This window comes from Macaca nemestrina, chromosome 3, assembly GCF_043159975.1.
Source record: "Macaca nemestrina isolate mMacNem1 chromosome 3, mMacNem.hap1, whole genome shotgun sequence".
Classification (NCBI taxonomy): domain Eukaryota; kingdom Metazoa; phylum Chordata; class Mammalia; order Primates; family Cercopithecidae; genus Macaca; species Macaca nemestrina.
This window is the reverse complement of record NC_092127.1, coordinates 80,122,633-80,139,643: the sequence shown is the minus strand read 5'-3', so window position 1 is coordinate 80,139,643 and position 17,011 is coordinate 80,122,633. Positions and strand designations below refer to the sequence as shown.

The following is a 17,011-nucleotide window of genomic DNA, read 5'->3' as shown; positions in this document are numbered from 1 at the left end:
ACTTGGTCACCCTGCTTTCAGTCTCTTCCAATTGTATTCTATAGCAGATACTACCACCAAATATATATATACATATATATGTGTGTGTGTGTGTATATATATATAAAAAACATATATATGTATTTAATAATTATTATTTTGAGCCCGAGTCTCTGTCTGTTGCTCTGTTGCCCAGGCTGGAGTGCAATGGTGCTATCTTGGCTCACTGCAACCTCTGCCTGCCAGGTTCAAGTGATTCTCCTGCCTCAGCCTCCCAAGCAGCTGGCACTCACCACCATGCCTGGCTACTCTTTGTATTTTTAGTAGAGATGGGGTTTCACTATGATGGTCAGGCTGGTCTTGAACTCCTGACCTCCGGTGATCCGCCCACCTCAGCCTTCCAAAGTGCTGGGATTACAGGTGTGAGCCACTGTGTCTGACCTCAAAAATATTTTTATAAGGAACATTTGGTAATCAGCACAGATAGTCTCAAAAGAAGATAAGCACAGATTACTCAAAATTCTCAATGGCTCTCTAATGCCTACCACACTAGACATTCAAAATGCTCCATAATATAACTTCAATCCAAAATTTTCAGTCTATATGACACAATATTTTACTTAACCTATTTATTGGTAAATGGAATATTATTTTTTAGGGTCCTTTTTAAAACTTACTTTTAATTGACAAATACAAATTATACATACATATATTTGTGATATATATATTGTTTTGAAATATGTATACATCATGGGATGGCTGTGATGGCTATTTCAGGCTAATTAACATTTGTATTACCTCATATCCTTATCTTTTTTGGTGAGAACACAATGTACTCTCAGCAAATTTCAAGAATACAATATATTGTTATTAACTGTGGTCATATTGCTGTACAGTAGAACTCTATTCCTCTTATGCAACTGGAAGTTTGTATCCTTTGACCAACATCTCCCAAAACCCCTCCCCACCAGCCATGGGTCACCAGCATTAAATGCTCTACTTCTATGTATTCAACTTTTAAAAATTCCACATGTAAGTGAGATCATGTGGTTATGTATCTTTCTGTGCCAGCCTTATTTCACTTAACATAACGTCCTTCAGGTTCATCCATGCTGTTGCAAACGAAAAGCTTCCCTTCTTTTTAAGGTTAAATAGTATTCCATTGTGTATACCACATTTTTTTAAAACACAAATGGAATATTATTGTTCCTTAACTAAATCCTGCCATTTTCTACTTGGATCATATTGTTTATACTATTTCCTCTTCCTGGAATATGCAATGTCTTGCTCTTCAACATATCCTCTAAAGATTACCCATTTATCAAATTCTAGCTCAAGTGTCACCTCTTCCACAGTTGCCAGCACTCATTTAAAATGAAATAATTTTCACTTTTCTAGCACCTCTTGGTATATCTATTTGAGGCATATAACATATAACCACACAGTTTTCTTACTCAGGTACCCATGAAATTATCAGCTTCTTGAGGGCCATAATGATATAACAGTATTTTATTCATACATTCAACAAATGTTTATTGGATATTCACTATTCTATGTGAAGGTGGTATGAACAAGATAGAGAAGAACCTTGTTTTTACGGAATATAGGATCTAAGGAGGAAGGGGGGCATATTTTATAGATAATGAGCAAGTAAATACATAAACAAGATAGAATAATCTCTGCTTTAGATTGAGTAGTTAAAGAAGTTCTCTCAGAGGAGGTGATATTTGATATGAAGTTTCAAGAATAAGAAGAACCCAATCACAAGAAGACCACAAGAAGACCAGGCAAATGGAAAGCTGTTGAGTTGGGTGAAAGTGCAGTGGAGGACAGTTTGGTCGAGTGTCGTAGGTGGAAGGGAGACTAGTGTGAGATGAGCTGGTGGGAATGGGCAAGAGCTAAGCACAGCAGGTTGGATTTCATTCTAAAGTTTTACACAGGAGTAACATGATCTAATTTACAAGTCAAGTGATCTCTCTGCCTGCTGTGTAGAAAATGGATTATACAGGGTTAAGAGTGGAAATAGAAAGATTAATTGGAAAGCCACTGAAGTAATCAAGAACATGAAAGTAAGTCAAATTTGGTAGTTAGTAGAAAAGAGAGATAAGTGGACACATTTATTGTGTCTATAGTATTAAGCCCAGTATCTTAAAGATGGTAGCTGCTCAATATATACTGCTGAATATATGTCCAAGTACTTAAAAATAGTCTCACATTCTTAATTTCCATATGATCTTCAAGTTTTTCCTGCTTTGATTTACCTCTTATGGCTTAATTTATTCCCACTGGATACTTGGGGAGTCAAAGAGAAAAAACTTCCAAATATTCAAGAAAATGATAAAGGTCTCATAATGGAAATTCACCTGACAAAGAGCTGACATGATGGAGTTTGGAGTTCATATTGTTAATTGTGGGAAGAAATAAACTATTGGAAACAAATGGTAAAAAGCGTAATTCAAAATCTGCAACAGGATGAAAATGGACAGGGTATTGGAATACAAACTCTAGATTTAAAAAAAGAGAGCCTTTGGTCATTATCAGCAAGAATACTGTGCCTAAACAGAGAATGTGGTAAAATTAATTTTCATTAAAATTGGAGATGTTTCCAACTCTTACTTTTGATGTTTTTTGAAATATAGAACCTTCATCTTACTATCTTGATATGATCAATTTCCTAATATGTAGTTAATACTATCTTACTAGATAGTAATGTTTATAAAATTCTAAGAGCACTGAATGAGACCTGCTTGGAATCTGAGAAAAGACAGGTGAGTCAGTGGGTTTTCATTCTCTTTCGCCTCTACCTTCCAGGACATTTAGATTTGTACCCATGAAGATTCATCCTGTATTAGGAATTCAATCCAAATTCCTTCAATACAAAGCAAAACACAGAGGAAAATGAGATCACTTTTTGCCACTTTCCACCTGAAATGCTACATGGGCTCTGAATTGAGTGAAACTTGGCCCCATTCAGTGTGAAAACTGGCTGAAATCTGTATGAAAGGCAGTCTGGGTTTGTCGAAGTAGTTCATGAACTTTGGCCAAACTTTCAAGGAACCTGGTCCAAGTCTTAGTTTGTAATGCAACATGAAACCAGGTGAACTTCAGATGGTTTCAGGTTTCATCCTGAAAATTTGGCCTAGCTTTATAATCAATCATCACTCTTTGTAACGATGAAAGCCAACACACCTTTTTGAAAATGAGGACTGCATGCATACTGATGACAGCTAAGTTGTGAACCACCCTTCACTTCCTTTGCCAAAAGAAGATTTCTCAGAATGGAAACAGTTTCCCTCTTACCTGGAAAGGGGAAGTTGAGTGATTTTGATATTGCGTGTAGAAAGAAATGATACTTGATATGAAGAGACATGTCATGTGAAATAATCACCACATACGGAGCAAATGGCTGTATTCTAATCACTTAAGGTTATAAGAGCCTTATTTTCTTCACATCCATGACAGTGGATAACGTGTTGTTTAATCTCCTAAAATGAGCTTTTGGCGTGAAGCTAGTCATCAGCCAGAGTAACTGCCACGAGAAACAAAATGCTGTGAAGCATAACCAGTATTCCTATATGAAGAAGTGGCTGAAGAACAAAAGGGAAAGTATAACAAATCAGAGCATAACTGTTATCTAGTTTAAGAAACATGAGGAGATAATGCAACTACAAACCTTTCAAGTTTGCATCAACTGCATCTTTTGCAAAAACATCTCTATGCAGTAAAAATGCATTTAATAAGCAACCAAGCACAGTGAATTTTACAGAAAGACCTACATAGTTTCTGTTTTCAACCTGAAAGTTTTAAATAAGCCTTTCCACTGTAAAAAATTACTCTATTCAACGAAATACTTGCTTTTGTGCATAGTGACATGAGAAAATTGAGAGGTATGTTGAATGGAGCCACTACATCATTGAAACAGTATGTCTGAACATTTGGGTAATAAGGCACAGATGTGAAGTAGAGGACTTGGCACTACCAAGGTAACAACAAAGCATTCACCATTGTGTTATAATGGCTAAAAGGGCCACATCTGAGAAGCTTAAAAGAATGCTCCCTCCTCCCTGCAGTGCTAAATTGTATTACACCTTTTATGTGCTTAAAAATCTACAAAAGCTAGAAATTCAAACAAGTATTACGCAAACTTATGGCAAAGAACAAATATGTAAAATGCATTGATAATTTTATCTGCAAAAAAAAAAAAAAACATTTATGCAATAGCACGTAAAGTTTAACTGCAGCAAAAGGCCAAATTCAATAGAAATCCATATGGCCTCTATGTTGCGAAACAATTCATGCAAATCTGAAGGACTCAACAGTCACTGGCAAGGTGGCTGCTATTGACTCTTAGATGTGATTCTGGCCCTTTGTCAGTATGTCTAACTATTGTAGAATTTTCTACTTATAGGCATCAAGTAAAGATAATGCAACAGAATACATCCAAATTGTTAGTTTTTTTCACTTACAAGTGGTATGGTATTTTTGCCAGCCATTACTGAACCATGTGGCACAAAGGCAATTATGAAGCTGGGGTACTTCCATTCAAAAAATTTGGAGTTAGAAACTAATCTTCTGCCCAGGATAGGTAGAGCACAACTTACCCGAGGTCCCTGATCACCTTGTTCTCCCTATAGAATAGAAAGGTGAGATAACAGTTTTAGCCAAAATATATACATGATGCTCATTAAAAAGATCAAAATATAACACAGTATAGGTCATGCCAATATGGATCTCCACTAACTTTATTTCTGGTATGCATTTTCTTACCTTATCACCTTTTGGACCAGGAGGGCCCTGAAAAAAAAAAAGAGAAAAATATTTTAATTTAAAAAAGATATTGTAAACTGAATAGATCAGTCAGGTTAGTCAAAAGATTCATTCAAAGAATACAGAGATAGCTGTCAATGAGGTTTCACAAGAAATTTTGGTTTCTAAACTATGATCATATTAGAATGTGAAACATATAACCATATATGTTTGTTCATATATACCTGTACATATCATGTCATAAGTACATAATATGCTGAATAAATTTTCACGAACTCAACACATATATGCAAGTAGAACCCAGTTAAAGAAACCGAACATTACTTACAAGTTAGAAGCTCCTGTTGGGACATTTCCTTGTCACTACCCTCCACCAACAGTAACCACTATTCTGACCCCTGACAATATAGATTAGCTTGCCTGTTTTTGTACTTTATGTACATAAAATCACAGAGTCTGGCCTCTTTTGCTTAATTAGTGTGAAATTCATCCATAATTTTGTGTGTAGTGGTAGATTGTTCTTACTGCTTTATAATACTCCACTGTGTGAATATATCATCATTTACTTATTCATTCTACTGTTGGCAGCCATTTGTTTCCAGGAATTTCTAGGTCTTGGCTATTATAAAAATATTGCTATGGCCAGGTGCAGTGGCTCATGCCTGTAATCCTAGCACTTGAGGAGGCCAAATCAAGTGGATCACCTGACGTCAGGAGTTCAAGACCAGCCTGGCCAACATGGTTGAAACCTCATCTCTACTAAAAATACAAAAATTAGCTGGGTGTGGTGGCGCATGCCTGTGATCCCAGCTACTTCGGAGGCTGAGGCAGGAGAATCGCTTGAACCCGGGAGGTGGAGGTTGAGGTGAGCCGAGATTATGCCACTGCATTCCAGCCTGGGCGACAGAGCAAGACTGTCTCAAAAAAAAAAAAAAAAAGTGCTACAAACATAGTAATTCACATCTTTTGTGAAAAATTATATTCATTTCTGCTGGGTGTATACCTAGAAAAGGAACTGTTTAGGTTATAGACTATACATATGTTCAGTTTTAGAAGATGCTACCAAATGGTTTTTCAAAGTGATTCTTACCATTTAAGCCCCGTCAGTGATGTACAGAATTTCAGTTGCCCCATATTACCAACACTTGATATTTTTTATCTTTTTCATTTTAGGCATTCTGGTGGTGATGTAGTAATTTCGCTTCACGTTTTAATATGTATTTACCCAGTGATCAGTAAATTGAACTCCCTTTTAATACACTTATTGACCATTTTGCATCCTTTTTCATAGTGTCTCTTCATACCTTTTGTCCTTGGCCTACTGAATCGTCCTGTTGATTTGCTAGAGTTCTTTATCTATTATATATTATACATTGTACATATGTATGTAGGTAGATGTAGAGTTATTTATATATTTTGAATGAGTCTTTTGTCAGATATATTTACCGCAAATATATCTTCCCACTTTGTTTACTGCCTTTACATTCTCTTAGAGGTGTTTTTGATGAATACCTCTGAGTTCTTAATTTTAATAAAACTCAATTTAACATTTTTTATCCTTTATAGTTGTCCCTTTTTATATTCCACTTAAGAAATCTTTGCCTACTTCAATGTCATAAAGAGGGCTATGTTTAGTTTAAAAGCTAAAAGCTTCATTATTTTATCTTTCATATTTAAATCTGAATTTATTAAGAACTGATTTTGTGTATGATGTTAGGTAAAAGTCAAGATGTTTTTTTAAAATGTGGATATCAAATTAACCAAACACCATTTCTTGAAAATGTACCTTTTCCCCATTATAGTACAGTATTACTTTTGTCATAAGTTAAGTGATGCTATATATGTGGCTTTTTACAGGAATTTCTATTTTGTTGGGCAGCTGTCTATTCCTGGGCCTCACTGAGATCTTCTTTACCTTTGAACAGAAATACTAATGCTAGAGGCACTGATTATGTTATCTTTTCTAGCTCTTAAAGATAAAGTCATGTTTTGGTTTCAGCCCACCTGAGGAGCTGGAGCATTTCAGAGTCACCTTCTCTCACCTCCATTTTCAGCAGGGCTGAGGAAAAAGGACAAGGCTGGACAGGAAATGGGCCCAGGTTCTAGCAAAGTACCCCATCCTAGGTGCCAGTGGAGACTTTATGTCACTGCAGGTGGGAATGTAGCAATGCTCCACCTTCCAAAACATTTCCTTCTGCTAAGTACCAGCTACAGAAGAACTGCACCAAATTCTCATTCTCAGTGTGGCCCTTCTGGTAACAGCTGTGAAATTATCATAAAATTACTAATAACTACACCATGTCCTATGCTTTGTATCTTTTACCATTGATAAAAAACTTTTGCACCTGTTATTGCATTTAATCTTTTCCACAATCCAATGAGGAAAGTATTATGAAAATCCTTTTACAGACACCAAAAATGAAACTCAAAGACTATCAATGTTAGGCTTCTTGTGAGTTAGCCAGGACTTTAACCCAGTATGTGTGACTTTGAATGCAGAGGTTTTGACACAAAGTATTGGAACACAGCTCTGGAACTAGAGTCTCAGAAAGAAGGATACCTATCTGGTGCCTGCCTTCAACAAGGGCCATCTAAAATGCCTCCCACTGCATTTTCCATAGTGTCACAGACACTGGTCGCAACGTCTCAAGTTCAAAATGAGAGAAAGGAGAATTGAGGAGGAGTGAGGAGGGGGAGAAGGGACTAAGATAATGGAATCAACTTTATAAAACCTTTTTATCTCTTACCCCCAAAATCATTTTGCCATTTAAAAGAGGAAAGAGAAACAATTTTGTTTTCAATAAATTTTTAACATTTTTATTGTTTTCCGTGAATCAAGTAGTAATTAGTGAGTACGGTCTGTGTGTTCATCTCTGGAAAATTAAGTTTAAGGACTTTATTCAATTATTTTTAACAAATGCAAAATGCTTACTAAGGTTATACAAGTAGCATTTTATTTGCGGTGGGGCAGATGAAAGCCAAAGAAAAGAATAATGAGAGGATATCACCAAATTTAAAAAATACAATTGAGATTCTAGTCTTGATTTAAGTAGCATGTTAGTTAACTTTATTTTGATTTTTACACACATTTGTTGAATGTCTATACAGTGTGGCAACATTGTAAGCACTGGTGGGACACATATGTTGGGAAAGGTTGATTTGGAAAGACATGGTCCCTGTCCTGGAAAAGCTAAATAGCCTAGTGTCTAAGGCAAACAGTTTCCACATACTAGCATTAAGAATAAATGACCTCCAGAAAATTCAGGTACATCAAGGTCAACTGTTACTATGGACATCTCCCCAGCCTCCATATCCACCCCCTTCCCAGGTTTCTCTTTAAACTTTTGTTTGCTTTTGCCAGTGAGATTTCAGAGGCCACATCTCCCATTGTACCAGTCCTCTAAAGGCACCTTGTTAGGTTACACAGCATCTTTAAGGACAAAGTTTTTGTGAAGTTATTTGACAGGAACAGAGGCAACCCTTTTCCTCAAAGTCCAATTACTCATGCCAAATCCACGTGTCAACTAGAGCTCTTTAGCCAGCTTACCCTGAGCAAGGATGCTTAATTCATGAACACATGAAAATTTGCACCCACAATTGAGCAATAAATATTGCTGCCTCAAAAGAGGGTGTTTCTGAGCAGACAGTATGGCGTCCTGGCACCTGCCAGCTTAGGACAGAAGCAAAGCCGAGGTCAACCTCCACACACAGCTGCAGGGGCTGCTTCGGACGCTCCAGCCCCCACTTGTGCACTTGGGATTAACAGCAGGTGTTTTCTTCTGCTCTGACTGAAATCCCACTCTTCTTTCTGAATTGGACCCTCTTCACTGAAAATATGGGTTGAATTTGCAGAACAAAGTGGGCTACCTTAGTAAACACAGATAGTATAATATTTCCAAAATTTAGAAGCCATACTTTTTTTCTAGGTCAAAAAATTACAAACGAAAGAAAGGTTTATTTGATCATTAGCCTTTAAAATTAAAATTGGGGTATTAATGATTTTTTTCTATCTTTAGCATTAAAAAAGCTAACTAGTATTAACTAAAGGATAGGCAGCAATAAAAATTAATGGCTATTTGAATTACAAATTATTTTTCAACGGCACATTGCTGTTTCCAACTAAACCAAGCTCAACAATCTAATATTTAGTAGACATATTTATTGTTCAGGTGACAGTACCAATGGCTGGTTGGTAACTATTCGATGATAAAACTTAGTTGCTCCAACAAGGTTAGGGTCAATGGAAAGGAAAGATGGTAAAATCAGCAGTCATAGGGAAGTGAATAGTGAGTCACAGCTCTATAGAAGGCCCTTTTGGGGACTCTTGTCCTGGTTTGGTCTAGAATCCAATAGTCAGGTCTTTTATAAGCCCCACTTTAATAAATAAGTAGGAATATTTGAAATGATCTTTTGAATTACTTGTGTGTAATGAATCCTAAAGTTAATTGCAGAAATAAGTACTTAAGGGTGCTAATAAAGTTTTTATTTATTATTGTTGTTAGTAATTGGAACGTTTATTTTAGGGCATTGTTGGAATGTTATTAACTTCCTACCAAAGGATTCATAAATTTCCATGGCAAACTTCAAATTAGCCCCTGTTCAAATGGCTTTACATTCAGAATCTGCAGGAACCACCCTTCTATTTGTAAAAAGTCTTTAATGTGGGTTTTGGCCTATACCAATTTAAGTCTCCTCAAACCTACTTCTGTTTAAGTAACCAAGGTTTTAGCTTTTTTTCTATCCTCTATTGTCTATTTCAATTAAATGATAAAACCAAACTGAAAACAAAGAGAGGCACAATGAATGACTTTCAGGAAAATATTGAATTTCAATCTACATAACAGCAATGGAAATACAGCTGGAAAAGAGAGATATATTCACAGGCCCGGAGTAACCCAATCATGTCCTTTATTTACTGGAAGTATAAATTATACTTGCTTTGAACCGGAAAAAATCAAGGCGGGAATAGTTTTTAAAAGATGACAATCATGAAAACAAAATTAAATTGTGCTTGAGGTAGAAAAAAGTGGAAAAGGAGCAAACATTGGGAATTCTTGGCAGCCCGAGCTCCTGGAATAAGAACGGGGTTATGACTTTTATCCCAGGAAAGTATAGATAAGTTTATTTTTATTCATGAAATATAACGAAATCTCTTCTGATTCATCTATTCACTGCTATAGAAATGAGGACAAGCAAGCTTCATTCTCTAAGCATTTCTGGCTCACTATCAGCCAGGCGGTGTACGCTGAGTCTGGAGGAGGGACATGTAAATATAATCACAATCAGTGGACTAAATACTGTGTTGTGGGAGTTCAGAGCAGAAAGAGGACGGAGAGCTGGAGTTGAAAAGATGCTATTGGAACTGGCTCTTGAAAGGTGTCCAGGAAACAAGGGGATGGAGGGAGGAGGAGCGAAGCAGGCCGGGGAGAAGGGATGCACATGCCCAGTTGTGAGAAAATACCACGTTGTCAGAGAAAGGAGTTCAGGGTGGAACATGTGGAGAGTGGAGATAGAAAATAGCAGGAAAGAGATTTCAAAGGCTGGTTAACCACACTAGGGTGTTTGGGCTGGATTCTATCATCAACGTAACAAGGAGTGCGGAGACGCAGTGTGCTCTGTTTTGTGGAACTCTGAGAACATGGGGTGTTCGGGATTCTTAGGAAGTGTTTGCCTTGGTCCAAGAGAGAGATGGTAAAGCTTTGAATTAAGGTTGTGCTAGTGGAGGCACAGGGAAAGTTCTAGATTCAGGAGACATTTCTCAGGTAAAAGTCAACAAGACTAGTTAACTGATTGGACACGGGGGCCACTAACAGGTGTCAACATGTTTTAACAAGTCCTACTCATTTCAAGGTTCACAATTTAGTGCATTTGCAGACAAACATTGGCCTAAGCTGGTTCAACCCAGATAAACACAGCAGTTCCACAGCTAAGTGAATCATATAGAGCTTAAATCTGGTTTTAGGGTTATATTTCAAATCCACAGTGTTGGCAGCTTCGGCTGGCCTAATTGGAAATAGCTGAGGAGAGAGAAAACATTCTCTATCATCACCGTTGAGCAGAAGCAGCACAGAGGTAGTCATAACTGCCTCCCTTCAGAAGCCACCATTCTTCCATGTTAACTTCTGAATACAGGACACCTTTATCACATTTTCTTTCCTCTACTTTTTCAACTGTAAACTGAATATGGAATTACTCTATTTTAAACTCCACAAGTTTCCTAGTCTTTTAAAGATAAAGAAGATAGTCTGCTGTACAAGCTGTTCTCTAGCAGCACAGCACAACCTCAATGGTCACCGCACGCCTGACGTGGGTCTTCTCTCTGATGTGCTCAGGCACAAGCAAACGTTATCAATGTTGACAATCTCCCAGGAAGGAAGGAAGCGGAATATCCAGTTTTTCTCTTGTACAACTAGGATAGAAGCTTCAATTCTACTGTCTACTCCCTAAATTGCATGATGAACTTGGCTCATAGTGCCAATGACACACATATGCAAACCCCACACTTATAAGGAAACTTAATTTGGTACCACAGTTTCTTAGCAGGTATCCAAAACTGCAGAAAATCACATTGCAAATAGTATTAACAACTGAAAATCTAGTGTTTTACTTGAAAAATAGGGATTCTAGGTATTTAGGTGAGGATACATCCACTCTACTTCTGAAAAAAGTGTTTTATGTAGTACAGGTTTACCCCCAACTAGAATGTGAACATGTGTTCTTCCGAGTATTTACTTTCACCTTAAATTCATACATAGTTTTCTGTTTTACTGGCATATATTTTTTAGAGACATTTCTTCTTCAAACCACTACATTGTTTTATAGACTTTCAACTTTGCAAATAGCTTCAACTACAAATGTGAACATTTTAAAGTTAAAAAAAGTTTTCTGAAAAAACTGATGTAAAATCATAGGAGTTCCCCTATAGTAAGTATAGATAAATTGTGTGTGTGGATACTTGCGTTTAATATCTTTTTAAATGCTTCAGTAAAAAGTTTAAAAAAGTGAAAGTATAATTTGAGAGCTACTTTAAAATGCAGTACATGAAATAAAGTATCTTGGTAGTTAAAAGCTTGAGTTTTGGAGTCAAACAGATGCAGACTGAAATCCTGGCTGTAATCACCTGTGTGATCTTTAAATGGTTAATTAATCTCTTTGTTCCTCAATTTCTTAATCTGTAAAATGGGGAAAATAATGCCCACTGTTTGGCTAAAATAAAATATTATACATGAAGCAACTTATAAAATGCCTGTCCTACCCATAGTATAATAGTAATTATCAAGTACAGACTCCATATTTTTAATATTTTAATTATCATAAACATAAAATAAAATTTCTTTTCCAGATACTTGACTTGAGGATAAAGAAATACAATAGATTTCCTGGCTAGGCACGGTGGCTCACGCAGCACTTTGGGAGGCTGAGGCAGGCGGATCATGAGGTCAGGAGTTCAAGACCAGCTTGACCAACATGGTGAAACCCCATCTCTACTAAAAATACAAAAATTAGCCGGGCGTGGTGGCGGGCGCCTGTAATACCAGCTACTCAGGGGGCTGAGGCAGGAGAATCGCTTGAACCGGAGAGGTGGAGGTTGCAGTGAGCTGAGATCGTGCCATTGCACTTCAGCCTGGGCAACAGTGCGAGACTCTGTCTCAAAAAACACACACACACACACACACACACAAAATAAAACAAAACAAAAAAGAAACACAATCGATTTCCTAAACCAAAAGAAAATGCCTTGGGAAATGTCCTGGGGGATGGTTGAAAATATTTTGAGAATATGAAGGTCTCATATAGTCTACCTCTATCATTCAAGAGCTATTACCAAACAAAACAAATAAACTTCATCGTAGTTTTAACCACATTACTTTTATGAATAAAATAGACTAAACATCAGACCCTAAAACCACCTAGTCACCCTTAGCATAGAGTAGGTGCCCAACCAGTTCTTGCTGAATTGAAAGGCCCAGAAAGAAAAGAATGCAATAAAACTCTCAGTGTTCAAAGCAGCAACATATAAAGAATTATAGAAGAACCAGATTCAATGTTGCTGCAGAAGAACCGTGTTTATTATAGTGTCAAACTCTGCTAAGCCAGGGAAGGGAATTATAGCTATAAACAGATTTATAGCTTCAGACTTTACACCTTTCAGTGTGCACTGAAGATTAAAAGAGACCAAGCAGAGGGGGTGGGTATAAACAGAAACTTTTAAAATATCAAAACCAGCCTCACTTACTAGAAAACAAATTTTTATGGCTATTATTTTCTGGGCATTTTCCACAGTAAGATCCTAACTATAAGGTTTTTTGTGATGTCCATCTGAGCCCCGAACAAGGGACTATATGTGCCCATGATCAGTCTTAAATCATAAGCAGCTGCCATAAGGAAGCAATTAGTGGGTCTAGCACGAAAGAAAATTTAGAAAAACCAAACATTAAAAAAGGACTCTCAAAAGTAAGACTGATGTAGCTCAATGGAGTTAAAGGCTTATAAAACAGCAGGAATCAGGGACGCTCTCTCTGGTTTTCTTTTCTAACACAATGCAAATTAAATACAGTCAAATTACCGCTCCTGCCAATCAAAACCAAGGGGGCCCTTCTTCCTAGCATCATTCCTTACCTTAAATGTTTTAAGAAATTGCTAAAACTTCTTTGTTTAACTTTGATTTTTTTTTAAACTTATTTTTAGAGGTCAAATAAAATGAACTCCATGGTGAAAGACTTGGAATCCTAAACATTCCTTTTGTCGAAAGAAAGTATCAACTTGCTCTTTTAATGCCCTAGTAACCCTGTGATTTTACAGCTAATGGTGCAATCTATCCTACAATGCTCTTACTGTCCTCAAAACGATTCAAATGTATTCAGAGATATGCTCATGTTTATACCTTGGGTTTAAACTACAATCATCAATTTCAGCATGTTTCTTAATATATCGTCCCAAAAAAAATTTACCCGGGCTACTTAAGAAACATTGTTTGCTGGTCAGTTCGATTCTTTGCTTCATTTGCAGTAGTATATAGAGCAATATAGGTTTTACGAAGGGCCGCTGAGCACAACACAGGATAAGGGTAGGATGTTCTGTGGAGTCTAAAGAGATACTCAGAAGGAATTAAAAAATGACTCTCAGATGAGGCTAGGAGAGTCTGACTCTCAGGGCTTGTCTACCATTCTCATTCTTCCAATGTATATTGGATCTCCCTCCTTTTCAGTCGATGCCTAAGATGATCAAAGGCTTTTAATACACGCTTCTACTACAACACTCCCCATCTTCAGAGTCTTCTGTACCTTCATCCTTCTGTCTGTGGAGTGAAGGTAAAACTGTACCTACCCACTTCTGTGCCTGCTCCCCAACCTTGCCCTAGTTATTCTTTTTCTCACTTGTCTCTTCAATCATTCCCATTCCCTTGGATTCTTCTCTATGCCCTTCAAACATGTTCTTTCGCCCTCTCCTAAAGACAAGGGGAAGCAAAGCTGACTTTGCCCATTACTCCCTCATTTTAGTGTCTTATCTTCTTCCTCACTGTCTCCCTAAACAATAGATAGGTCATAGAAAGGAAGTTGAATTAGAGGACAGAGAGGGAGGTAGCAGAATAGACGTCATATTTTTACAGTCTGTTTTGGGAAAAATAAACATGAGTTGAAATACATACTGATCTTGGGGACATTTCTTTCCATTAGGAAGAAGAAAGTTGAACTATGGGAAGGAAAACTGCTGAACCAGTCTTCCAGGCACGAGACAGGAGTTATCTCTGGCTAAACTAAAACCAAATAGACTGGAGTTTTGGGAAGATGGGGTTGACAAAACCTGTAAATATTCAGATTGCCCAAATCTGTGTCTAAACCTTTTTTGTTTTTTACTGTTCCCTCATCAGCTATGAAATATATACCCTTAAGGCTATAACTATTATCTGACTTATATTCTAAATTCTTTTCCAGGCTGCAATCCTGTATTCTCAACTGATCACCAGATGTATTAGCCAACATATACCATCATCAGCTCAAATTCAACATTCTCAAACCAAATTTCTCAATTTTTGTTGCAAGCCACTCATGATTCTTGACTTTCCTATTTTTGTTAAACACAGTACTGCTCCTCCAAGTCTAAAAGCTTAGTATTATATTTGATTCACTTAACTTAATCTATTGCCAAGTCCTATAGATTTCATTTTCCACAAAATCCCTTGAATCTATGGCCATCTTTTCATGTTTCTTGCACCCTTGTTCCTGGATAACTGGAATAATCTACAAGCCTCTGTTGGCCTTACCTCTTCTACTCCATCCTACATACTTTTGTCAGGTTAATTTTTCTAAATCACATTGCTGAGCATATTATTCCTCAACTGAAAGAATTTTAGGGGCCCATTTTGTAATCTACAATGAAAAAGTTGCCATAGACAACAATCTTCAATAGATGTATTTGGTGAAAGGTTGCTGGGTATCAGGTCAACATACCTTGACCTCCTGATCAACCATGTACTTCTTGATATAATGAACTAAGAATTATACTATACATTTATTACAGATTTTCCTAAAAATTCAGCCAAACCTACTCAATCTTCTGAATGTAACCCGTAGTTTAAATAAAATAGAGAACATAGGGGAACAAGTTAAATAATACCAAAAGAAATAATTAGACAAATCCAGAATGTAGGACACTCTAAATATAGAGTAAACGTCCTAGAAAAACTAATTTCATGGAACAATAAGGGGAAGGAAGACCACTATAGAATAAGAAAGACTGAAGAGTTTTAATAATTAAATGCCAAGTGCAGGCTTTGGGTCTTGGTTCTAGCAAAACATCTGTAAAAAGACATTTTTTAGACTATTGGTGAAATGTAAATACGGACTGGGTATTGATATGAAGAAATCATTGTTAATTTTATTAGGGTTGATGATAAAATGGTGGTTATGTTTTCCAAAGCCTCTGTCAGTTAGAGATTCATATTTCAGTATTTGTAAACATAACGACATAATATCTAAGCTTCGCTTCCAGCAAAAACTAAACAAAACAAAATAAATGAGAGGAAAGGGATTCATAAAAGTAAGATTAGCAACTGATGTTTCTTGAAGCTGGGTGATAGGTCTAGGTCAATTTATGATACTATTTTCTCCTCCTTTTGAGAATCTTTGAACATTCCCATAGTAGTTACATAATTTAAAAATTTATTTTAAAATGCTCTTCCAATTCATGCCAAATAAAGCATTCTATAACCTGCTCCTAATTTTCCTTTTCTGCCTTATCTTCCCCAGTTCTCTACAAGGAGCCTCTTCTCCAGCCTGTCTTCAATATCATCTATTCTCAGAATGACCTTCTCTCTATCTTTACTTACGTCCTTCTTCCTTCTCCTGAATAAACATTATCAATTGTCATTTTGCTTGGAATAGTTAAAGCATACCCTTCTTTTCTTTTCTTTTTCTTTTTTTTTTTGAGATGGAGTCTCGCTCTATCGCCTAGGCTAGAGGGCAGTGGCGTGATCTTGGCTCACTGCAACATCTGCCTCCTGGGTTCAGACAATTCTCTGCCTCAACCTCCCGAGTAGCTGGGATTACAGATGCCCACCACCACACCTGGATAATTTTTTGTATTTTCAGTAGAGATGGGATTTCACTATCTTGGCCAGGCTGATCTTGAATTCCTGACCTTGTGATCCACCTGCTTCCACGTCCCAAAGTGCTGGGATTACAGGCGTGAGCCACTGCACCAGGCCGTGGATACCTTTCTTAAACCTCTTACCAGGAAGCCTGAGCTATGAAGCTACTTGGAAAAAAAAAATAGAATTTTGAGTTTCTGGAAGAAAATTTTGTTCTTGCAGTACAGTCCCATCTCCACCTCTCCCAGAAGCTCACAATCTCTATAGCCATCATTGATGACTTATATCCATGACCTCGCTTCCCAAAGCATTACCAGACTACCCTTTGAATATGTCCTTTCCCTATTTCTGAACTCCTAAAACACTTGTGTCACTCTTATGAAACTTAACTCACCCTGCTGGGAATAAGATTTGTTTCTTAATAAAATACTAGGGCCCTTGAGGGTAGGAGAAGAGGTACATGGGGAAACATAACAAACACTGACTTTGGAAGCTTTAATATATACTACCACATGACCTATGGCAGATGACTTAACCTCTCTGAACCTCAGTTTCCACATCTGTAACCTAGAGCAAAGAATAATTACCTCATATGCAAGTTGTAGAAAGTAATTAAAAGAATGTAGGGTTTTCTGTAAATATTACTTTCACTCCCTTCCTCTCAAATGTGTAGCT

At 37.0% G+C, this 17,011-nt stretch overlaps 1 protein-coding gene across 17 annotated transcripts in view; it reads right to left on the bottom strand.

Annotated features, from left to right (window-relative positions):
• Positions 1–17,011, bottom strand: part of LOC105486272 (collagen type XXV alpha 1 chain) — a 507,117-nt gene that overhangs the window by 164,291 nt on the left and 325,815 nt on the right. For 15 of the 17 annotated variants that reach the window (XM_071093205.1, XM_071093207.1, XM_071093213.1 and 12 more), the window contains 3 exons: positions 4,747–4,773; positions 4,581–4,607; positions 3,280–3,566 (listed from right to left, as the gene is read on the bottom strand). In XM_071093205.1, coding sequence (XP_070949306.1) covers positions 3,280–3,354 — 75 coding nt within the window. In that variant the 5' untranslated portion in view covers positions 3,355–3,566; positions 4,581–4,607; positions 4,747–4,773. Of the gene's footprint in view, positions 1–3,279; positions 3,567–4,580; positions 4,608–4,746; positions 4,774–17,011 lie in introns of those variants that run through there. The other 2 variants (XM_011749078.2, XM_011749079.2) reach the window with 1 other exon arrangement.